Here is a 26,043-nt window from a genome sequence, read left to right as displayed (position 1 = left end):
CAACTTTGCGAAAGGAGTGAAACAGCGCCCCCAATTTGACCCTGGTGGCCAAAAAGTGTACTGCATCCATATTTACCATTGAGAATGAATGGGAGAGAGTTAGTAATAGCCATAAGCAAAGCAAAAGTAGGCCACTCTCTGACGGGCCTTGTAGCTGTTGTCATAGTAACGATAAACAAATGTCTAACTCTTGTTGGAAATATCAGATAAACCTTATTTTATCGTCTCAAATGTCATTCCTCTTGTTCTGGCACCGACAGGACCACATTTTTTAGTTGTAGTTTTACACTTTAGTTTAATCTTATTTCTCATGGTCACTTCCTGGCTCCAGCTGATGTCACTGATGATGTAAGCAGCGACAAGGTCTATAGAGTTAGGGAAAGTCTACAGTTACCATGGAGATCCGCCATCTTTGCAACTGTTAGCATTTCCATAGACTGACATTAGCTAAAAACAGTATAAAAAGTGGAGAAAATAGCTGTGGAACAACTCTGTTAGCTGCTGAGTTGCTGCTGGTAAATACATCCAACTCACTGTGGCGTCCAAGTGTTTTAATGTGAACAATAACTCCAGTATTTTAACTTTTAAAACCTCCATTAGTTTACAAACGCTGCTAATCCCATAATGCTTAACGATTTGATGTCACATTCCCAAAATCTATTGGGAAAGGGTTAAAGTTGAGGAGAAAATCATTGGTAATAGCCTTCTGCCGTTCTGACACCTCTTCCGTACCTTTCCTGCAAGTCCATTTGATTTACTCATCGAGAGCAAACCTGCAAAAGCCTCTATTCTTGTTCCTTTTGTCCTCGGAGTGCAGTTCCATGTCAGAGCTGCCTACACACTTTATTTGAACAAAGACGATACCACTCCGGGGCCGTAAAGATACACCTTCATAATAAAAGCCGCTCTAATTTCCCCTGCGCCGCCGCCTGATTGATGATGGCAGGACGGGGACATGTGAAAACAGCATGTTCACACAGTCACACAGTGGACGCCTCCAGAGTGTCAAGCAGGTGATGTAGAGGCTGTCACTCCAGTCAGGGCTCCAGGGAACCATAGAGGCACTTTTTCTTTTCACGGGATGGTTATGACAAAAGTCGACCTTAATTGCTTGGTGACTGTGAAAAAAGCTTGATGATTGATGAGTGAGTGGCATTGTTTTGCTTTGAACAAATTAACAAAGTAAGCACGATTGTATTATCATCATAGTGAATTAGTCAAATCAACGACGCTTAAGCTTATTTTCTCTTTTCTTAGAGCTGCACAATTATTCACAGCTAAATCAACATCATAATTTAAATGATCATGATTAACGTTGCAATTATTCAGGCAATATCATTTCCTCAGTGAGCAGCTAAATATCCTGTCTTTGTTAGGTCTTATTGTGTGTAAAACCTGCTAAACCTGTTGCATAGACCTCCACAAACATGTTCCAAAAAACATGTGTTTGTATGAGTGTAGAAGGTCATATTTCAGTCTTCTCGAACATTTTAACGCTCCAGGGCATGTTCAAAATGTAGATGGATGGATGAACTGTATCTTGCTTTAAAGAAATATGTTAATCGCACATCTAATCACAATTGCAAAACTTGACAGAAAAATTGGACGTGGATTGTGAAAACTTACTGTTTCTAAAAAAGAAAAAGTATACTGTTTTCCCCACCAATTCTCCGATGTTAGTCATTTTTCTTTACTGTGGTGAATAAATGACGAGCATAAAACGCACACAACTCACAAATCCTCTCTGACTGTGTGCTTATTCCTGGGAACAATGAAGAAATGAAAGAAAGGACAGCACTCCTAGTCAGGATAAACTTTTATTGCCTGTCAATAAAAGTTTATCCTGACTAGGAGTGCTGTCCCTTCATTCATTTCTTTACTGTGATGGCAATAAATACTTTCAATGAAGTCATAGCTTGTGCAAAAACGTCCAGTCAGCTCTTCAACACTCAAGATTCAAGATTTTTTATTTGTCAAACCATGGGAGTGATTTGAAATTATATTTCTCTCATCCTTGATTGTAGAGCGGGGGGAGGGAGAAGAGGGATGGGAGGGAGGGCAGGGAGTTCAGCTTCCCGATGGCCTTGTGTATGAAACTATTCTTCAGTCGACTGGAGCTGGCCCGTAGATTCAGTCTCCTCCCTGAAGGCATTACTTTGAAGAGACTGTGATGGGTGCGAAGGGTCCCTGGTGATTTTGACGGCTTTGCGGGTGAGACGGGTGGATGTACATGTGCTTAATAGAGGCGAGAGGGGCTCCCCAGATATTCTCTGCTGCTCTCACTATGCGCTGGGGACTCACTCATCACAAGTCACTTGCTTTCTGACAGTAAGGGAAAGTTTATCAGCTGTACAGTCCAATAGACAGCAGCATAATAAACAAGTATAGACATGTTATTGCTACTGCCCCACTACACGCTTTAATCATGTCCCTGAAGACCCCAAAGGTACACAACAGTCCCAGCTCACAATATAAAGTCTCGCTCTCCACCTTCAGTTACTGTGGATAATATACAGAGCTGTTTCTTTAAAACCCAGTGTTTGCAGGCTGCGGGGCATGATGTAATCCCTCCCCTGCTAAAACAGGAAGAAAAAAAAAAGTAAAATCTGCTGAATAAGGCCTCACAAGTCCCTGGATAAACTCACACACTGCAGCAACAACTTGAAAACGTGAAGGAGCTGCCGAAAGCAAAGGAAAAGAGAATTGACAATTTAATAGTAGCTTTAAAAATGTACAATGCATTTTGGTTTCTGCTAGTCTCTTGTAAAAAGGCTGGGCAATGCCTTCCCCCGGTCTTGAATAACAGAAAAGATCTTGTCGAACTGGGCATTGTGGCAGTGAAACGACTGCACATGGAAACTTTAGTGCTACGGTAGAGAACATTACAAAGCAGCTATAATGTGTCATGTGTATTCGTACCATTATTCTATTATTTGCATAACCCAATAGGTCTTTTCGCTCCTTTGTTCTTATAACAGCACTGACCCTGGCATAGGCCTTTGCATTAATGCCGAGTCATCTCTCTGGAGGTCAGCCCGGGTTTACTTGAGCCGCTGATGCCACTGTCATTTTGCGGACCCTCGCTGAAGCCGGTTTGTCACCAGTGATGCATTATTTATAAGGATTTGCTTCGGAGGTGACACTTTTCTTGATCTCAGAAAGAGTAACGTAACGCTCGTACTGCAAGTGTAGTGCTATGAAGTCCAGCATTTCGTGTTGTCATTGATGCGTTGTGAGTAGGTGGTGGATCCCTTGTCTGACTAGAGCAGATCACTGGGCATTTTGGCAGCTTGGTGACACAGCAGCTCAAGTGTACTGTTAGTAGAAAAGGCTTTTGAGGGAGCATTTTTTCCACAAGCGTTCAGGTGAGGTCACACATCCCATCGCGCTCTGCACCTGCTAGTTTTAACAACCGGAGAAAGAGCGTGTGGGTTCATGAGATACAGAAGCACACATGAATGAAGGAATATTCCAGTTTCCTATTTGCTGTTCGGTCGGATTGCTTTATTAGCTTTATTTTAATAATATTCAAAGCTTTGCCGTTTTGGGGGTGTAAATAAGTGTTATTGGAAAAATGTCCCGAGCCACATGAATTGGTTTAATTTCTGCATGGTCTAAGGAAATGCTCTGTTCATTGACTGAACGGTAAGTCATAAAGTGCCGGCCTTGGTCCCTCTCGTGCCAGTCGAAACCTCTTCAACACCGTTAGCCCACATGATGCAACAGACGTGTAAGCTGTGAAACGGTTTTGCACTGAAGGGGCTCGAGCCATGATCTTTTTTGCATGCATGATTTTTAGTTTGGGGGAAATGTTTCTGTAGGACTGATTTCTCTCTAAAGGTGTGTGTTCTCCTGCGCAATAACAGTATTTACAAGCAAATACTCAGAAAGCAACAATGGAGGGTCAGCAACAGAGACACAAGGGTCACGATTTAACTTCTTAACCCCCGCCTTAACCGATCACATTTTCTCCAGTTCTGTTTTTCCGCAATCTCAAAGCTTCTCATCTGGAGTGGTCAGTGTAACGCCTCATTTGAAAGCTAAGACCTACGAAACTGATCAGATTTTTCCTTACATTATCGCCATTTTTTTGGTGCTTTTAAAGCCACGTGATTGTTGCCTTTTTTATGTTGTTGCCCTTTTGATGTTTTTTTTTTTTTGCTGCGTTTTCATCCTCATTCATGTCTCGTTTTTGTTGATAATTTGACACTTTTTTTCTCTAAAAGCTTTTAGATTTAGGTAAAGTCGAACTGTAGAAAATGTGCTTGGTTAAGGCGGGGGTTAAGAGGTTAAGCACTTAACCTTGTGTCTATGGATGAGCAAAGCATTTGTGAAGTTTGGGCCACTAGTGCTCCAGGATTCAGAGTATTTTGAGCTTGATATGAAAAGAAATGCAGATGAAACTCGGAAAATTAGAATATCATGAAAAAGTTCATTTATTTCTGTAATACAACTTAAAATGTGAGACTAATATATGACATAGACTCATGACATGCAAAGCGAGATATGTCAAGCCTTTGTTTGTTTTAATTTTGATGATTGTGGCTTACAGTTTGTAAAAACACCAAATTCAAAATCTCAGAAGGTTATGAATATTGTTAAAAAGGACTATATTGTAGCTCAAAGTGTCACCATTTCATCAGCTAATGACTCCAAAACATCTGCAAAGGATCCCTAAGACTTTAAATGGTCTCTCAGTTCACCATCATGGGAAAGACTAACACACAAAGGCTTGACATATGTCACTTTGCATGTCCTGAGTCTATAATATATATTAGCTTCACATTTTAAATTGAATTACAGAAATAAAATAACTTTTTCACAATATTCTAATTTTCCGAGTTTTACCTGTATTTGTTCTTTCATGCTTCTTGTACCGGTCTGGTCCACACCAAACTTTCTGCCTATTGTCATCTCTTTTATAATGACCATTAAGCTTAACGGTGAAAACACCTTTGTCCACAAAAACACCAACATGAGAAGATAATCCTTCATACATAGATTAACGGTGTTGGCAACGTTTTATTGTATTGTATAGATACTTTAGAATCTACAGTATCTATTTATCAGTATCTATACAATACAATAAAGCAGTCATGCCACATTTAAGTCCTACGTAACAAAAATGGACAGAACATTTATTCTTGTCTGTTTGTGGTGATCACGTGTGGGACAGTGGTTCAGTAGTTGCTCACGTTGCAGTCTTACAGAACTCCTAGTTAGCTGCTCCCTCTGCTGCAAACTCAAAGACTTGTCGCTGCTGGAGCTGGGCTGTGTGCGTTCCTACACTGTATTTTCGGAGGCTTTTCCGGTTGTTGCTTCCTTATTAGTGAGAGCAGTGCAGTCGTATTGATCTAACTCCACCACTAACTGTAGATGCGTCTGAACCCATTGTCGGCAACATGGAAAGTGCATATTATAACACCTCCACTTATATGATAAAATCCTGCAACAAAAACAAATGCATGATCATAGAAGTGTGTGAGCTATTGTCAAGATGATGCTGTGCTTACTTGACATAGATATTAATATTGTTTATCTTTGTTGATTGAGAATCGTCCAAAGGTGTTATGTGCAGTTCCTTTAGTTTCCTTCCTTTTACATGTGTGAATGTAGAATATACTGCAGTGGGAGAAGCGAGGGGAACATTTCACTTTAATCAAAGCCATAATTTCTTGCTTTAGCACTCTCAGCAGATCAACACATGCTTTATCCTCCTCTGCAATCTCACTATAGTAACCAGCTTTAGACTTCTCTTATTATCACTGAAGGTTTCACTCCTGCCGACCATTTTTAAAGCTAGATTGTGTGAGTTCTTTGTTGCAAATGGTGTTTTTCATTCAACTTTTTGACACAGTATTGCTTGGGTGCTTTATGTGACTTTAGAACATTGCAGGGCTCATGACGGTTATCTTCATAATCCTGTGCTTAAAACATAATTTGACAACTGTCCAGTTATGCCAATCCACTAATCCATTGCTGCTTTTATTTAAAGAGCTGGATGACACAGATGGACGGCTTCATACTCCTGCATGTTGTTGTGTATATATGACAATATTAGTTGTAGTTAGTTTCCAGAATTACACTGAGAAGAACAAATTAGGTATCACATTTTATTGTAGGCTGTTGTACCAATATTATAGTATATCAATGACCGCATCTATTATATTAATTATCAATACTCGCCCCTTTTTGGCCAACTGTGTGGCTTCTCCTGTGCCAGTGTGGAATCGCTTTGTTTTCACTGCGCGATGTCCCAGTCTGAGCTCTTATTGATTTCCTAACAGGATCTCCCCCTTGTCCCTGAGCCAATCCTTTTATTTGATGTTGGTGCAATCTTGTCATATCAAGCCTCTCTCATTCTATAAACTGTAAGTACTCGTAAATGTGTGACTGTTGTTGGAGTATATTAGTAGGTTCGGCCTTGTAAAATCATCCCAGTGTGCTCTGTGACATTGCAGCATTGATTTTGCGGCTTGTCACGCTCGGGGATTGTCAGGCGCATTAGTGCGCTGTGGCAGCCTACATTTAGTGCTGTCGGCGCTGCACAGATAAACACTCGCACGTGTTCTCTGTCGATCCATTGGCCTGCATTAGTGCTCACGCTGAGACAGCGAGGGGAGTGTCCCAGAAACAACAGCAAACAACAGACCGGCCTGTGTTTAAGAAAGATGTGAATTTATGAAAAAAGAATGGATCCTGTGTGTGTCCATCTGAGCGGCCAGATGCACTGTGTGGTTTGATAAAGCGTCACTGTCTTCAGAGATACTCACATACTCAATACTAAGAAGTAGCTTTACAGCTTCGAAATGACACAAATGTATGGAATGTGTAGTGGCTAATGGTTATAAACCTTGTCTAACATTATCGATGTATCACTGTAGGAGAGATTGCAAACTTATGATCACCAACGTAATTGCTATTTATCTGATACATATTAGAATTAGATTTGTTATTTATGTTTCTAAATTATACACAAGTCTAGACAAGAGTATCGATATTTAAGACTGAAAAATGGTGCAGCTGATAGCCTAATGCAATGGAGGGCGTGCCTAGAATTACAACGGGGGGCAAGAGCTTTGTCTGTTCACTGTTCAGAGGGTCAGATCCAGAGATACTGTATATTTTTGAACAAATAGTAAAACATCATTGCATATGATAGAAAGACCTACAAGTGCAGGCCTTGAAATATATGCTAATTGGCCATTATTTATGTTTAATTGCATTCGGGTGAAATTGTTTCGGATTGGGGGGCCCGGCCTGTCTGTGCACGAGCAGCGGGGGGTTCTGGGAAAAAAGATTAGGAACCACTGGCCTGGTACAGAACACTGTTTCACCGTCTACACAAAACTCCAGATTCAATCCATTGCAGATTTGTATCCCAAAAACCCTTCCACAGCCAGAGAAGGATCTTGCAAGAAAGGAAAACATTTATATTTGTTGTTGTGTGAAGCGTCTTGTGTTCTGTGACATAAACTGCCTCTTACAGAGCAGTGGAGTCAGATGGCACTCCTTTGCTGCCATCGCACAGTGATCTGGAAACACAAATGTTTTTCTTCTTCCCTTTGTTCTGCTGCCCAGTAGACTGTGTCATATCTCCATCTGATGTGTTTTTGTTGAGCGGCCAAGGAGCAGCTGCCATCCACGCGAGAGAGAGCCATCTTCACAATAGTGCTCTTCTTCCACACTCTGTATCTGTGTCGGCCCTGCGTTAATAAACCCAATCCACACAATGAGGAGAGATGATGACCGCTCGCACACTGAATTGCACTCAGATATGCTCAGCAGTGAATGGCTATAATGACACGGATTAACGCATTAATAGACAAAGACGGCACTTTAGAGACAAACGTGCGAGCGGATACACAGATGTACAGCATAAAGGGATAGTGTGTGGGTTTCGCACATGCACAGGAACACATGAGGGCACAGGAGCGCAGTTCATTCATTTCTTCTATTGTGCACTAACAAAAAATGTAGATGGTTAGTTTTATTTTTCTTTAATCAGAATAGGGCTGTGCAATTCATAAAAATGTAATTCAGTCGTAACAAAATCTATGTTTAATTTCAATTATCGGCGCTGTGCTTTTTAACAGTATGTGGTTTGGGCTGGAGTGGAGTTTGACTATATGGACTGGAGGAATAAAATGGAACCTGCTTTGTGCTGAATTTATTTAGTACAGGAGAGCTTCTTGTTGATGTTCGTGTTACTTCATTGAGTAAATGCATTGAGATTAATGCAGTTGGACCAAGAGCTAGTTTAATTGAAAAGAAATAAATTGTAAAAAAAAAAAAAAAAAAAAAGGAAAACATGTTGAGAATGGATGCTAAGGATGCACAATTACTGTTTAACCTGTTAGCTACTTCTTTGTGATTATATTAGTGTGTATTGGTTGCTCTGGTTTGGTGGCAGTCAAGTTGCAAGTATTATCATCCCATTAACACTTGTATTACACCCAGATTCATGTTATTATTTTTTGAAAGATCTAATTAAATTGAAAATTTAGATTTTTCAGTTGAAGCTCTTTTGGTTGTATTTAAACTGTAACTACTGCCAGACCAAACTAAAATTGATTTAACTAACTTTACGATGTGCTGTTGCTGTTGGTCTAGGTTCAGCAACACTATGAGCCCAAAGAATGAGATCAGCTGAACATCCTGAATGACCAGGTTATTCCATCAATGGATTTCTTCTTCTGTGATGGCACAGGCATATTCGAAGATGATAATGCCAGGATTCATGTGACAGAGTGGTTCAGGGAGCCATAATTTTCACAAATGCATATGGATTGTCCAGATATTAATCCCATTGAGAGTATTTTGAGATGTGCAGGAGAAGGGTTTTCACAATGGTCACACTCTCCCATTATCAATACAATACAAGATCTTTGTGAAAATTGAACGCAGCACTGGATCTTTTGACATTGCAGACGCTGACTGAAACAATGCCACAGGGAATGCACATTGTAGTCAAAGCTGAAGACGGTCCAATGAGATATTACAGCGTGTGACACTTTTTTTTGCGTATAATGAACCTACAGATATTATGTACCTCATTCTAAGATTCAGGACACACCAACGTGAGAGTCATTCCATAATGTCTCGTGTGACAGTGGAGCAGAAGGCGTCCAGGGGATGGACTGGGAATAAACGAACAGATGGGAGAAAACTAAAATGAAACGGCAGATTTGTGTTGGGTGTTACTCAGATGAGACTGTCATAACGCACCGTTTTTCAGCAGCACAACCCCTTCCACAGCGCGATCATGCATACCATCAGTGGCTGCAGCACACGGTTGGCTAAATCAGCTTCCCCCCATCCGTCCCATGTGTCAGCTATTAGCCCGATATAGCTACAAATGAAACATATGGCGACTGTTGCATATAGTGGCCCTGCACACATCATTTTAACAGATGGAGGCACGGTTTCGCCTCTGATTGACGGGTGGGTGGTCCGGTCGCCGGGGGTTACCGTGTTTTACCGCTGTGGATGGACTGGTCTCGGCACCCATGAACATTAGCGTGATGGTGCGTGACGTCCCAGTGGGGGATCGGGCCGGCTTGTGCTGTTATTTTTCTATTAGTTGTCATTAGGCCTGTCGTGTTGCATCACAGACAGACGGCAGTGTGGGAGACGTGATGGGTCATTAGTTTGTCTGTAGTCCTCTCCACCATCCAGTTTACGCAACATTAGCAGTGTTTTGACATGGCTGGCACTTTTAGTGATAGTGACTCAGTGTCTTGGTTTATGCTGTTTTTTTTAATCAGTTGCACTTTTTGTTTTAATGAAAGAACCGTGATGAGGATATTGGTGCTGGATTGCAAAAACATTCAGGCTCAGACACGATGCCAAGTTCAAGGCCATGAGTCGACAACATGACCCAACCATACCATGGTCTGGGTGAATACTCGATTCTGATTGGCTGGTGGGTGCTAACAAGCGTGCATTATTTTCGTATAACCGCACACGTAGTCCGGTAGTTAAATCACTGCGCGTCGTGGTGTTCTTGACTCCTCGTCGTGCATTATAACCGTCTAATGCACGGCTCCTCGTTGTTTAATCCTTACGTAACTCATTCATTGTAAAGATTACTAAAAAGAAGCACAATTTGCAATTGTGATTCTAATCTGGAGAAGTCATTGTATTTATATGGCTGGGTGATATGGACTAAAAGTCAAATCCCGACATATTTTGGTTGAATATCGATATATGATATACAGTGTATATCCCGATATTTTTCCCGCAAAGTGAGAGCGTGAAATTAAATGTTAAGTCAAAGTCAAAACCAAATACAAGTAGTTTTATTGCAACTCACTATAAAATGTAAACATAAACACTGTATAACACATCTCTGTATGGTGCACATTTAAATAAAAATATATCTGAAATAAAAATAGCCTTTAAAATAAGTATTAAAGCACAAATTTGAAATCGATATATGCGCTATGGTCTAATCTCATTTTAAAAAATATCGATATATCTTTAATATCGATAAGTCTCCAGCCCATTCCTGTGCGGAGTTATGTATTTTTAAAGAAATAACCAGTTTGCTCACTCCAGCCACTAGGGGGCGGCTTAAATTTAAAAAAAGGAAAGAATTCCACACGTGTCCAGCAGAGGGCACTGACATAAGAGATCAGGATATAAACAACACATTATATAGCCACGTGTTAAATGGTCAGTCTGCCCCAGGGAGGCTGTGGCTACAATAGTAACTAATTAGTAACTGATGACTTTATGTAGCACTTTGAGAAACATGTGACACAGGCTGATAAAGCACAAAAATGTAAGATGTTGTTGTTCATGAGGCCACAGTCCTGTACAATATATGCGTCCCACGTGGGGGCTGAATTTCGGCCCACGACCCAAACGACTTTGACACCCCTGCATTAACCTCCACCTGAACAGAGCACATTATTGTCAAAATAGTGACAAAAATTGAAAATGAGGATCAAAATGCGACAAAAGTATGATAAAGGAAGCTATGAAAAATGTGACACATACGCCACAAAAGAGCAACAGGAAAAGTTTCGAAAATGAAACAAAAAAGCGATAAAAAAGTGCCCCCCCCCAAAAAAAAAACTAAAATGCCACTAAAGAACCACAGAAAAGTGACAAAAGGAAAGAGGAAAAAGATAGATTGAAATCAGTTCATAATGGCCTGTAGGCTGTAACTTTTTAGATTTGGGCACTCAATCGCCACAGTTACTGGTTTATAATGTAATCTCTCATATTCACACTTGGCTCGACACATTTTATTTCATCGATCGCACTGTGATTCTAAAATTGTGTGTTATTTTTTTCTCACCACGTTTCATTTCCCTCTGTGTCCCCCAGACTTCAACTACAACACAGATGGCTACGAGGCCGACGGCGCCGAGGACGGCAAGTCTCAGGACGGCTCGGAGCCCCTGCGCTTCATCGACGAGTCCCCCACCATGTCGCCCCAGCTCGGTGCGCCCCTGGGTCCCAACGGAGAGGCTGTGTCCCCCACCCCGCCCGAGGGCCTGCTGCCCGGGGTAAGAGACACCCCCCCACACACGTGAACGAGGGCAGGTACAAGCCAGAGCGGCCCATCAGGGCAGACACTGGAATAATGAGCCAGATGTGAGGCAGAGGAGGAGCAGCATTAATCATAGGAACTCTCCAGGTTGACGGTGTCGTGTGAATGACTGATGGACTGCCCTGTCATGTACCTAAAGGGTGGTTCTTCATGCTCAGGTGGAGAAGCACAGTAAATACACAAGTGTTTTGATGGATTTGATGGCACATTTGATATTTGAAACCAATAGAAGTTCTCAAGTAAATATTCTGATACTATATGTCTGTGAGATGGATTCACCAGTAGTGGCACAGTAGAATTGTTTACATTACAGTGTAATATTGACACTCTTTCTAGCTGGGATAATACTCTGTGTTTTCCTTCTCATCCCTTTTTACTGTTGGCAACTGTTCAGCCTCTCTGTGTCTAATCCTCAGTAATTGTTAGAGATTAGGAAAAAATGAAAACAGCTTGTAGCACGTGGCAGGTGGCATTTTTTAGACAGCAGGAAGTGTATGAACCCATATGTCTAGCAACAGCCTTCAGGTACTTTTACTTCTTCGTTTTGACCTGTTTTCGGTTCAATATTTTGTCGCATATTGTACAACAACAGTTTTAACCTGTGGAGGGCTGATTTACCGTCCAATTGTAGGCTGAAGTAAAGCATCACTTTCTACAAATGCCAGTGTTGTACATCATATATGGCCTAAATGGGTGTTCTGCTATTTCTTGAGTACGTAAAGTCTGATTTGTGTAATAATATTCCAGAGGTTCTGTGATGGAGGGTCGGTTTTGGACCCGGGCCTGACGTTGCCTGCTCCTTGTTTAAACCATATCCTTCAGAGGTGTCGTTTGGGATCACAGTGTGGAAAGGTTGTGGGCACCCTCGGGGCAGAAAACGGTCAGAGTTTGGCTGACTTCACCCTAGACTTTTCACATGTACGCCCTAAAACTAACAAGCTTTGAGTCTAACATGCTTATGTTAGTTTGCTATACACTCTTTCTGGATATGGTCGTTTCCTGGTCGTTAATTTGAACTAGATTCCTTAGATCAGATGATGCAGGACAACAACAACAACAACAACAACAACTTATCTACTATCTATCTATCTTTCAGTTTCTTTCTTTACTGTATCTCAAACAATTCAATAATTTACAAAAATATAGCAGCAATAGCTAATTTTAGATGTAGTTTGATGAGTGTGTGAACCTAAAAAAGGTTAAGAAACATTTAATTTGTTTTATAGAAAGCCTATTGCACACATTATAAACAATAAGGATATGTTTCCCTTCCCTATTGCTATGGGTAGTTGACTATTTCATTTTCTCTCAATGCCTTCGGATTTGTCTAGTAAATAGGAAAGTGGCTCCATCTAGTGGCTGTTGGAGGGAAAGGGAGATCCAAAGGTATTGAATAACGACAATGCTCATTTAACAACTTGCATTACATACAAGACACTAAAATGACAAGTTAACATTTGGACAAAAAGACTTGTCAGTAGGTGTAAATTCTGAATTACAAGAACTATAATTTTATTCCACTCTCATGAACTTCACTCTCTTGGCACTGACTGAAGCCCTCAAACTCCAAATTGAGTCAGAGTGATTCAAAGTGCAGCTGTTTATGGAGGGTTTTTTCTGTGGAAAGGCCTTTTCCACTGAAGCCTCCTCACAGTCCTGTTAAATCTGTGTTTCCGCTGACGACTGCACTCTTTCATCATCTGCACATGAGACGTCGACTTCAGTAAGATCGGATGCTTATGTTCAGCATTTATGATTGACACAAACCTTACACCAGCATTGACTCGTGATGTCAAGTAAACATTGTCAGCAGAAAACGTCTTAATTTCATTCATATGGATTATCTAGAAAATACATATAGATATTGTTGCATCATTTTTAAACTCAGGACGTAAAGGGTAAATGCAGGGTCAGCTCCTGTCCATTACTTGTACACTCAATGTAACTGTGTTCCCTTTATTTTATATATAAATAAAGGGAACACTTGGAGTTACATTGTGTTGTTCAAGTGTTCCCTTTATTTTTTTTGAGCAGTATATTTATATTTTTTAAGCAGGACCCAAAAGTGGGACGCTGAAACCTTTATTTTAATATTTGTGTACAGAAAGAGTATAGAATCCTTTTTGGCTTATTAAATCCTTATTCAACAACAGTTGAAAAGGATAATATTTTATATTAAGTTTCACAAGTCTAAGTCGTACTTCGTTAGCCACGCAGCATAAATGCCTAAGCTCATATTTCACTGTTTTTGGAAATTTGAACAAATTTGAAAAAACATTTTTTTAGGAAACACATTGGTATTTATTATTGCTATTGTAACAATACAAAAGGACTTAGGCAATCATGCTCTGAGGCAAACGATTTGGGTTGTGGCTTGTCATCTCAGGGTGATTGTTCCCGACTAGGGCTGTACCTAACGATCGATTATTTTGACGATTAATCGCTTGGCTGTGAGGCTGAAGGAAAATTTTACATAAAGCTAAAGTGGTGCTGCTTGAGGATGTGCTGATATGTCGGTTTTCATAAAAAATACACAACTTTCATGTCATTTTTGCTCTATTTGAGTCTGTGTGAACCAGAAAATGATTATTACTATTTCAATAATCGATCCGTTTTCGATTAATCGATTAGTTGTTTTAGCCCTAGTCCCGACGCCATACCAGTTGAAAGACATTGTGTTAAGGAACACATATAATGGGACTCATGCAGGTTGAAGTCATGGGCAAATTTACACTCTCTCCCACTCCTAAACACACTCTCGTTCATACAGGCCTGTTGTGCATGTTTTTAGTGGTTCAAAGCCTGTGCGCTGGGAGAACATTCAAACTATTATATTTATTAAACCTTATTTACTCTTTTTAGCGAGTACAGCATCATGTTACTTTACTATGTTATTGACCAAACTGTGCTAAAGATGAAGATTCAGTCCGATAAAGACTAGTAGTGAAAATATTTAAAGGTACAGAAGCAGTTTGACAATGCAAGGACTTAAATGTACGATCACACTCATTGTTATCATAAAATCATTGTTTAGAGCCAGGGGGAAGGAAGATTTTGGAAGTAAACGATTACACTTGCCAGCAAGCTTCCATTTTAAAGATTACAGCTGAATCGGGTGTTCCTTTCCAACCTATTGAACTACGTGACCCGTAATTACAATTAGCCGCACTAAGCAGCGCATTAGCCGGCCCCAGCTCTCCAGCCCAGTCTCTCCGCAGATCAATAAAGACACAATGGTCACTGAAACTGAGACGAGGCGGGATGGAGAGAACAAAAAGACACTCCAAAAGGGGAGGATCCATGGGCTGTATGTATTTGAGAAACTAGGAAGTTGCTTGTGACCAAATAGGTGCAAGTTGTAGTCACACAAGCCAATGCCCTGTCTATCTATCAAGGAAGTGGCTTGGACATGACTTGTTGTTAGGGGAGGGGCGGATGCAGAGAGAGGGGGCCGACCCTATCGACCGAGGTGGAACAGTTACACACACGCACACACAAACCAGGAAGCCCGGCAAAGGGGAAGGGGGTGGGGTGAACGTAGGCGGGTCCACTCTGTGTCTCTCTGTGTTCTCGATGTCCAGACGACTTGCTCTGAAGGGAGGAAAAAAGAAAACATTGATGTGTCCGGACAGGCTGCAAAGGAGAGGGAAGCAGTGAGAAGAGGTGTAATAGTGGATTTTAGGAGCCGGTCATGGAGGAGGAAGAGGAGGAAGTGCTGGGATACTTGGACAGGGTGCTGGAGGAGGACGAGGAGGTGTTTGAGTGTGGAGATGGGGAGCTGCTGGAGCCCATCACTCCGCTGCATAGACAGTTCAAGGTGAGGCAGGGGGGGGATGCAGATAGAAATATACACATACATAAATAATATAGAGCGTCGATGTGGACGACAGGGCCTAATTTAGCAGAGTGGGAAGTCCTGCTGGAGTGTGCACTGCGACATGTGGCTGTTAACCATCTGTGCTGCAAGTGTGTGACAGTCAATAATGGTTAAGTGTGGCCTGAGGAGCACATGCTTTCCGGCTCTGGCCGTTCTGCTGCTCATTGCAACTTCTTTCAATGGGGCGAATTGTAGTTAGAAATTGGGTAGAGCTCGTTGTTACTGGTAGGTTGTTCTTTCTTGGGACAAATTGTTTTAGATGCAGAACTGAGTATTCTCTTGAGTAGTATAAGTTGGATGTTCAGCAGTTGTTGCTTATTGTGTAAGTTTTAGGACTATGTTATGACTAGAGCAATGTACCCTTTCCTGTTTTTCTTTGTATTGTTTTAATTTACTTGTACTATTAACTAACCCTGCACAACTTCAACAAACACACACATTTGCAGTTCATTTTTTAATCCTCTTATTAGACTCAATCTTGTGCAGAGAAGCAGGTTGTCACGGAAAACTCCTCTCCTTCCACATGTATTTCTCATCCTGACCCTGTTGCTCGCACAGTAGCTCTTTGTACAGCTGAGGGAAAATATTCCACTGTCAAAACGGGGAGAGAGAGCGAGAAAAAAAAGGATCCCCCCTCTTCGCCTGCCACTTCTCATCGAGCCGCCACATGTTTGTCACTGCACCGGACTCGCCAGCAACAAGCAAAGATCTGTCGGCCTGAGACATGTGGAAATTATACATGATTATTTATCATGAATGACTATTATTTAACACAGTTGTTGACTAGTTTTTCTGCGGATGTGTTAAAGCATGATGTATTCCCTCTTGCTATCATGACATCAGGGTGAGAGGGTGCTTGGCTTCAGTGAATGACGTCTTTAAGTGTCAGTGAAAGGATCTGACTGCTGTGTTAATATTTAACCTTTGCTGTTTCTCTGTGATCTTTGCTCACTAGATTTGTGATGTATGATTATCAACAATGCAGTTTCCTATCGACATGCTTTGTTAAATAGTGAATGTAGCCTTTTAAGGTATAGTCTGATAACTGGACTTTAGATACTAATTACTGTCCCGGTTTTGGGAGTGAATGACTTGAAATGGGAGCCAGTTATTGGTGTATTTTCATCATTTTCAAATTGTGGGTTTGATAGCAAATTTTGAAATCATCTTGTCTTTAACATTTATAACAGTTGATGTAAACAACAAGAAAATCATTCTCACAATAATTTACATACATTGTTTTGGTTCATTTTTAAGCTTACACTGCCCGAACACAACGCAAGTGTCAACCAGGATTTAAAAAACGGTTATGATCTGGGGTTGCTGCTGTCTAGGTTCAGCAATACTATGTGCCCAAAGAATTACTGTAAATCAGTTGTACCTGGACATCCTGAATGACCAGGTTGTTCTTTCAGTGGATGTCATCTTCCCTGATGGCAAGGACATATTCCAAGATGACAATGCCAGGAATCATGGGGCTCACATTGTGAAAGAGTGGTTCAGGGAGCATGAGACATCATTCACATCATTCACACATGGATCTTAACCCCAGTGAGGATCTTTGAGATGTGCTGGAGAAGGCTTTGTGCAGTGGTCACACTCTCCCATCATCAATACAAGATCTTGGTGAAAAATGAACGCACAGCGAACGTGTGCTGTAATCAAAGCTAAAGGCCGACCAACCAAAGATTAGAGCGTGTGACCTGGAATCACGAAGAAGAAGCTAGCAGGCTAACGGGCAAAGCTACCTGCGGGCTAGCGCCACTTAAACAGTCTTTACAGCCAAGTTTAAGTGAAAGCAATTATCTCCATTGTGTAATTTGATGAACGATATCCCTCCCTCCCTTTGTCTTTTCTGTCAGCGTAGTATTTATTCTCACAGACAATTAATGAGACAATTAATGTTGCTGTGTCTTTATATTGTACTAGAAATGTCTCATTGTCTGAGTCATCTCATACTTGCAAAGTTCACACATGTGTAACAGTGTCCATAAATGTGTTCAAGGTGTGGGTTGGAGAAATAGTGCATGGTCAGTGGTGACAAAAAAAAAGACATATTATGGGGTGTATAATAGTATGGTTTAAAACTGTTCATACAAGATATTGCAGTGCTGTACCTGAGTGAATCTGTGTGTATTTTGAATAGTAATTTTACCTCACAGACGGTGTATGATTGCATTGAGATTACAATCATACTGGTTATAGCATCATCTCCATTACATTTGCCACAAATGTGTTTGATTGTTGCATAAAATTGAGATATTCCTTGTTCTCTTTCGTACAGGGAGACATTGAGAAGGGACTGGAGATGAAGAAGCTGGTGCTGTCTGGGTTCTTAGCCAGTGAGGAAATCTACATCAACCAACTTGAAGCACTCTTATTGGTAATATACTGTATAAGAATTTGTAACACTCACCTCACATACTTCACCATAAGCTACTCCACTTTCAGACGAACCAATCCCGGCTCTATTTCGAGTGGTTTGGTCATTTGTCGTGTATTGAAAGCATGACCACAGTGACGGCAGCTTCCTGGAACATGGCTGAAAATGCTTCCCCTAACTGGGCTAATATGTCATATCCTCCGAGTGTGCAACATGCTGCTCTTTGACCAACCGAGTGGATTGCAGCATTATATGTAACATGATCCCGCACTGTCGACCACATATTGTTAGGCAGTACAACCCCCGAGCTGAACACAAAAGATCCATGTGGTGGGGATGGGACAGGGATGTAAAAACAAACAATGTTGTGAAAAAAACGTTGTGCCCAATTCTCAATTCCTTCTCTGTGAATCAGCAAAAGATTGGCCAATAAATACTTGGTTCCTGTACACCTACACTTCCTCTGACGGGATAAGGGCAACAGTTATAAAGTACACTGAAATACAGTACTACTTTTAACCAAAGTACCAACGTTAGCAAATACACCACGCCATTAAAATTACACATCCTTTTTTGGTAACACGTTGGATTACAGCCCGCAACTTCCATGTGTGGGCAACAAGAAAGTAATTACACATGTACGTCCAGGCAAATACACATTAATGTGCAAGGTTTAATAACGGTGTACAAAGAGTATTAAAGGTTTTCATAGTGTCTCACTTGAGATTACAGCCCGTTTTAGTGTCAAATGAGTCTAAGCCCCACCTCTTGATCAGTGTTAATTTCGTCAACTATATTTACTCATCATTTTAGTCAAAGTAATAGTTTTGCTGACTAAAATTGGACTAAAACTAAATCAAAAGTTGTTCATGAGACTAAAACTATGACTTGTCCAGATATAAAACTAAAATATGACTGAATAAAAATGAAAAGCAGAGACTACAATCAACCAAACTTCCAAGGACAGCTTGACAGAGCCTCATATCATTTAAAGGAACAGGTCTGTGCTTTGTCTATGTGGGCGAAGCTCCATAAACCAGAGGACCTTGATTAAACATGATTGTAATAAATATTATAAATGCAAAGTCGATTAAAGTTGTCAACTGAAACTAGACTTGAGAATTGTTAAATTATTGAAACTAAATTGTAAACTAAACACTGCTCTTGAGGGTGGTGTCATGGTGTCAGTAACAACACATGATCTTATTCATTTAAGTTCGTTCTGTTTGCACGTTTCACTTAATTCAGCGCCAGCCTCATTTCATCACGCACAATCCTCCTTTCCCATTGTATTCTATTTGTCTTTTCTAATGTGATCTGTGTCCTCCTCACATATGTAAATACACACCTTATATGTCCATCACTCAATGTCTGTAAGCTCTATCACTTAGGAAAATAAACTGAAAATAAAAAAGAGAATATCTGCCAGTACATTATATAAAGCTGGTACATCTATGTAACACCTGTAACTACACATACACCTTTGTTACACTTTGTACACCTTTGTTAAACCTTGCAACTGAATGTGTTATCACCCCTACTAACTTACATGTTTTATTACTTTCTTTTCCCCTGTACCTACATGTGGCGCTTGCAGGCTGCAATCTAAAGTATTTCTTTGTGCAGCAAGGAATAAATTGTCTTTTTTGAACAGCCTTTGTTGCAATGAAAAGACTGCCTTGTAGGTTTTTGAATCCCAGCTCCGACAACTCGCTGAAGCTGAATGTTTCTCTTCCTTTCACACGTTTCTATCCTGTCAAAATATGGCCTGCAGACCACAAAAAGAAGAAACACTTGAAACCTACCGTACTTAGAGACCACTTTTCTATCTCGGTGTCCTTGTGTTTATTTGGTTAAAGCCCTCCCCACCTCTTGCCCTTGGACGCGGATCGTACTTGCGTCAAAAGTGTCGTTGTCAGCGAGCCCGTCTGATTAGCCTGTGCAAGAGCCCTCACATCAGTGGGAGTCTGACTCATCACAAACCTCCGTGACGTACAAGGCTTTTATGTCTGCGCTGTAATTTAGTGCCCCCCCCCTCCTCGCCATGCACCATGTCCACTCCACAGCTCTGTGATTAGACTGGTACAGGAACAAAATGCCACTATGGAGGAATAAGTGCTTATCAGGGTGACTCATTGGAAAACAGTGGCACTATTTTAGGATGCAAATATTAAAACCACCTACCTACCTATTGCAACGTTATTCACACCCTCGCTCTTAACCTACTCCCATGTAATTCTATTGTATTGCCTTCTTACTATTTGTACCACCACTTGCAAACCAGATTTCCCCAAGGACAAGTTGAGAGTTGAGATTACGCTAGTGCCATTGAAAGAAGGGTCACATGTAGACTAGAGCAGTGGTTCTGGCATTAACCTCTTACATTTTCTCCAGTTCAGCTTTACCCAAATCTGAAAGCTTCTCGACTGAAGGCTATTGGCCAGTGTAACACCTCATTTGAGCTACAAAGCTTATCTAAACTGATCTTTTTCCTCGTTGTTGTCATCATTTCGTTCATTTTCATCATCATTCTTTTTTTTTATTGCTTTTTTCTCACTTTTTTGCCTCATTTTTGTCACTTTTGTCGTATTTTAGTTGCTTTTTTATCACATTTTTCTCCGTTTTTTGCCGTATTTTTGTCGCTTTTTGGCCTCATTATTGTCACTTTATTGACTAAAGTTTTTTTTCATTGCATGTTTCTCACTTTTTCGTCACATTTTTGTTGCTTTTTTGCCGTATTTTTGTTGCTTTTTTAATGTATTTTTGTCACTTTTTTGCCTCATTTTTATCACATTATTGCCTAATTTTTGTCACTTTTTTGTCACTTTTTTGTCTCATTTTTGTTGCTTTTTTGCCACATTTTTCTAGCTTTTTTGTCATATTTTTGTCACTTTTTGCCTCATTTTTGTTGCTTTAACGTTGCATGTTTGTTGCTTTTTCATCACTTTTTTCCCACATATTTGTACATTTTTTGTTGTATTTTTGGTGCATGTCTGTTGCATTTTTGTTGTGTTTTTATCATTTAAGTCTTGTTTTTGTCGCTATTTAGATGCTTGTGTTTCAATAACTTTTAGATTTGGGTAAAGCCAAACTGGAGAAAATGTGCTCTTTTCAGGTGGGGTTAAGTGGTTAATTTCCTTATGGATACCGGGTACAACTGTGTTCTACATCTTATATTCTATTTCATCTTTTTCTTTCTCCGCAGCCTATGCGTCCACTCAAAGCCACAGCCACCACCTCACAGCCCGTTCTGACCATCCAGCAGATCGAGACCATCTTCTACAAAATCCAGGACATCTTTGAGATCCACAAAGAGTTTTACGACGCTCTGCTGCCCAACATCCAGCAGTGGGACGAGAAGGTCACCGTGGGCCACCTATTTCAGAAGCTGGTACGGGACACTTTTAGCCTCTAGTCAATCTGTCCTCACGCGTCAGTCTGCCATTAAAGAGGCGGATGCAGGAGCGAAGAGATCATTAGTCATTCGTCTATTTTTGACTTCTGTGATTTTTCCTTGTTCGTCAATGGGGCGCATTAGCCTAAGAGCCGCCTCCACAAGTCTCTACAGATGTGGAGGAGGGAGTACTTCAAATCTATTCTTGTGTAAAAGCGTAAAGCAATGTCAATTGGGTAGCTAGACGTTGAAAGCTACATGGTTTTTTGGTTAATGACATAACAGGACAGCCAATAGACCCTTTAACTGCTGACATCATCAGTGACCTCAGCTGTAGGCAGGAAGTGATCAAGAGAAATAAGATTAAACTAAAACTAGTGATTATAAGTGTAAACCTACAACTAAAAATGTGGTCATGTTGTTGCTTAAAGTGCAAGAACAAGAGGAACGACATTTGAGACGATAAAATAAGGTTTATCTGATATTTCCAAAAAGAGTTAGACATTTGTTTACTGTTACTATGACAACAGCTGCAATGGAAATAGAATCTTTTGGGAAACACAAATGTTCACTCTTTTTAGCCATTTTCTGGTGGAATGTGAACTTATTTATCACATACACATAAAGTCCAGTATAAATCGGTTCCATATGGATATTTTCTCACAGCAGATTGTTCTTTTAAAACTGAAAAAAACATTCAGTCATAGCAACTGCTAGCTAGCGTTAGCATTAACACAATGCTAACATGTAGCATCATGTTAGCATTCTCCGTTGGGCTGTTGAACCACTTTGCTCCTCCCCGTGTCTTTGTGTTTTTATTTAGTAGAAAACTATATTCATAATTCAGCGTTGGTTGAAGTAGTTTTTCAATAATTAGAGAAACTTTTGATTTTTCTCCAAATTGTTCCCCCTTAACTGTTAAAAAATGACCATATATGGGCGATTCCAGAGATGCCATCTGTATCTTACTTCCTGCCTCCAGCTAAGCCTGTTAAGCCTAAGCATGTTTACAAACAATTAAAGGGTCTACACAAGCCAACAAGTCCAACCAATAACTTTGTGTTGCTATGAAAACTATTACTTTTACTATTACTATTGCTCTATTCCCGCTAATCCCGTCAGTAAATATTTTGTCTAACTTTGATCGTCCAGTGCGTCGTGAGCTGCCGACATTTTACATGATTATTGTCGCTAATGAGCTGTTGTTTCATCCGTGACATTCTGCCCAGTGAGAAGCGCATCAGTATTCAGGCGAGAGAGGACGGCAGAAAATGTCATGACAGCCGAGAAAATTAAACAGCCCCACGAACAGGACCAAAACTTTTTAGCTCGTTGTTAAATCTTTTGGAGAAACAGCTTTTGGAATAGGCTTAACGTGTAGTTTAGTGAAGAAGGAATGGTGCTATTTTAGGCTTAATGAACTTACAAGGTTACTGACACACAAAAACAAACAACAAATAGTCACATTAATCCACAATAAAGGGAATCAATGTGTATGTTTCTATGGGACCCTTTTTTTTGACATTTAACAAATATACAGCCATAACACTTTATATAACCCCATGTTATCTGCTCCCTTTTGAAATTGTCTGAACAAATTGCTGTGTAAAGAGGAACATGTTAAAGATATGATGTATTTATCAGCTGTGTCAATCTCGCGCAGCTTTTACTTTGTTAGTGCCGTGTCAGGCTGCACAATTGGCTGCAGTGAATTGCATAAGATGGCAGTTATATAGGCAGTACAATATCTATCGCAAACAGAATATCTTGCCTCCATGGAGTCTTATTATGTTTACACCTGCAAACCCTCTATGAGTAAGAACATATTCAGGGAGTGTGTGAATTGTGTATTAGTTTAGTTATTGCTGCCTTCTCTCGAATAAAAATGTTGCTGGACATGTTTAAAACGTACTCAGGGATTTTTTCCGAAATTGTTATTCCTTAAAAAAATAGTTGTGTATCCATATATTTCCGTTATTGTTGTGGCCTTTCTGCAGTGTTTAAATCCAGACACCCCGCACTTCCTGCCCCCCCCCCTCCCGCAGACCTCACTTGTCCCGGCTCACAGCGGCACTTGCGAGAGCAGCTTCCACCTCCATCTGTGCTGCGTATACGTGCCTACATTAAAGCGTGGCGCGGCGCTAAACGTTTTGTCAGCCCCGGCACCACACACAGATGGAAGCGTAATTATCAGCTCGGCGGTGCCAGCATGGAGCCACCGGAGCAGGAAACATTCACACAAATCGCCTGGACTCAACTTCTCTCACCTTTTCCACTGCAAAGGGCTCAGCTGCCGACTGCGACTCCATGATTACATTATCACAGAGGAATTATGAATGTCCCCGAGGTGGAAAGAGGATGTAATCTTGCTGAGGTGCATGAATAAAATCCAATTTTCCCTCTGAAATTTGAGTGATTTTGGACTCTTGCCAGTCGTTTGACATTTAGAATAGTATCTGACTGATGCCATGGGGTCAAATAGTTTCCCACTCACTTCTTTGTTGCGATTGATTACTGTGTCAATACCTGGCTATTCATTTTTGCGGCATTGTATTTGGGCTTTAGTATTTTACTTTCAGGTGGGAAAGTGACCCCGAGGATGAGGACAAAAAGTGCTACTCACTTTCAATTCAGCTGAGTCCAGTTGTATCGATCTAATTGGGAGCAAGGAGCTTCTGAGCCCAACTTCTGAAGCGTAGCAATAGATGCATATTCATGCTCCCGAGGCCGTCCTGCAGCCTGCGCTCCCGTACTGCAGACGTTGGGCTCAATAAAGAAATGACTTCTCAAAGCAGAAGCGTACAAAGAGACATACAGTACAATGTTTAGTTTTGGATAACATTTTTATTATTTTATTTACAACCTTTTCCCATCCTGTTTTCTAGGCCAGTCAGTTGGGAGTGTACAAGGCGTTTGTGGATAACTACAAAGTGGCTCTGGAGACGGCAGAGAAGTGCAGCCAAGCCAACAGCCAGTTTCAGAAGATATCAGAGGTATGGACTCATTTATACTCTCGATTGTGGTTTTAAGAAGAACTAAGTAACTTGTCTACCTTAATAAATCCTTTTCGTAGTCCCTCTTGGGGTAATACAAGTGTTAATAGGATGATTGGGGGGTCTTTCAGCTCCCCCTGGTGTCTCTGGCCAGAAAACCACAATTGCAACTTTCCTTGCTCCAACCCGGAGCACCAATACACAATAATAGAATCATGAAGACGAAGCTAACAGGCTTACGGGCAAAGCTAACTGCGGGCTAGCACAACTTAAACAGTATTTACAGCCAAATTTGAGTGAAAAAATCATATCCATTGTGTAATTGGATGTACAATATCCCTCTCTCCCTTTGTCTTTTCTGTCAGCTTAATATTTACTCACGGATAATTAATGAGTAAAAAAAAGGCAACATGCTACGACGCCTGCAGTGGCGCTTATGGCCTCTAGGGGCATGAGTTACTTAGTTCTGAGTAAGCCTTGCTATTTTTAACATCCTCCAAATAAAATCAATTAGGATTAAGCATTTAATAATGAATTATAAAAATATCAGCTTCCATCTTCCACATTAAGCTGACTTTATTGAGTGCTGAGCTCGTGCACAACATCACAGTGGAATATGTTCAGGAGGGGATGGCAATCTAAAAATAGCCCTGATCCATCATGAGGTGTGACGAGTGAAAACTAATAATGTGGAAATTGCTAACTTGTTGACATGTTGCCAAGTTTCTATATATATATTATCTATTGTAGTTGTTTGACATTTAGGCATATCTGACTCTATTTTCCTTGAAACAGTTTATTATGTCATTGCTAATATTTTGAAAACAATTAAAACTATCTCTATAGAGCAAACTAATGATGAAAATAAGAAGGAAGCAGTGAAGTCTTTTGAACCTCTTGCCAAAATAAATGCTTTCTTGGTTTGGACCCACACTGGGATTGATTGACATTGAAATGGAGCACTTTCACTTACTCAATGCAATATTTTTCTCTCTCCCTTTATTCATTCCAGAACCTGAAAGTCAAGGGCCCGAAAGACTCTAAAGATTGTACCACCAATGTGAGCATGGAGGGTAAGTGCAAATCCCCCCCTTCAGCTCGTCTGTACGCACATATATGTTGAGCGATGCATGGGCTTTGCGTCTTTAAGAGTCCCCCCGGCCCCGGCTGCGCTCTCTACTTGTGTATGCACTAGCGGTGGGCTCGGGGAGGAGAGCAGACAGCCTCGCTCAGATAGTCGCCCTCTCTCTCAGTGTGAGCGCAGGACAGAGCAGCGAGAGAAAGGCAGAGGATATGGAGGTGCTGCTCGTGCTGAGGGTCTGTTGTAACTGCACTTACGGTAACTTTTGCATGTTTTTTTTTTTTGCGGGGTTGAACGGTGACTCTGTTGTGTTGTTTGTAGATTAACTTGTAGGGATTTTAACATGTCTTTTGAGTTTGAAGTGCTAGGGGGAAATACTTCATCCGGTGAGCTGGATTGTTTTGTAAATATCATTGTTTGGATATTAGCAAAATGTCAGTTTGAGGAAGATGGACACTTAATGAAGTAATCTGACTCACAGACATGTATTCCAAGTCTTGTTTTGTAATGTTATCTGCTTCTCTAATCTATATATGTTCTGTCATCGACTTGTATTTCTTAACAAGCATATATCTCTTGTGCTGTGATTGAGAGATTTGTACTTTCTGAGCTTCTTTTGTCTCTTGAAAGATCTACATGGCATCACTTGTTAATCCGAGCATGTCATTCTTACTTTGTGTAATATCAAACTCTTCATTATTTGCTGAATTGTCTGCCAGACATTGTCCATCTGCCAAGTGTGAATATACGCA

The 26,043-nt window shown here is 40.7% G+C and overlaps 1 protein-coding gene across 4 annotated transcripts in view; it reads left to right on the top strand.

The window, feature by feature from the left end:
- The window catches only part of abr (ABR activator of RhoGEF and GTPase), a 138,399-nt gene that overhangs the window by 33,593 nt on the left and 78,763 nt on the right, over positions 1 to 26,043 (top strand). For 2 of the 4 annotated variants that reach the window (XM_079566118.1, XM_079566119.1), the window contains exons 2-6: positions 11,338 to 11,519; positions 17,725 to 17,823; positions 21,029 to 21,214; positions 24,103 to 24,210; positions 25,223 to 25,283. In XM_079566118.1, coding sequence (XP_079422244.1) covers positions 11,338 to 11,519; positions 17,725 to 17,823; positions 21,029 to 21,214; positions 24,103 to 24,210; positions 25,223 to 25,283 — 636 coding nt within the window. Of the gene's footprint in view, positions 1 to 11,337; positions 11,520 to 15,149; positions 15,381 to 17,724; positions 17,824 to 21,028; positions 21,215 to 24,102; positions 24,211 to 25,222; positions 25,284 to 25,451; positions 25,550 to 26,043 lie in introns of those variants that run through there. The other 2 variants (XM_079566120.1, XM_079566121.1) reach the window with 2 other exon arrangements.

Source organism: Gobius niger (assembly GCF_951799975.1).
Source record: "Gobius niger genome assembly, chromosome: 11".
Lineage (NCBI taxonomy): Eukaryota > Metazoa > Chordata > Actinopteri > Gobiiformes > Gobiidae > Gobius > Gobius niger.
The sequence above is the reverse complement of the archived record's forward strand: the minus strand, read 5'-3'. Positions and strand labels throughout refer to the sequence as shown.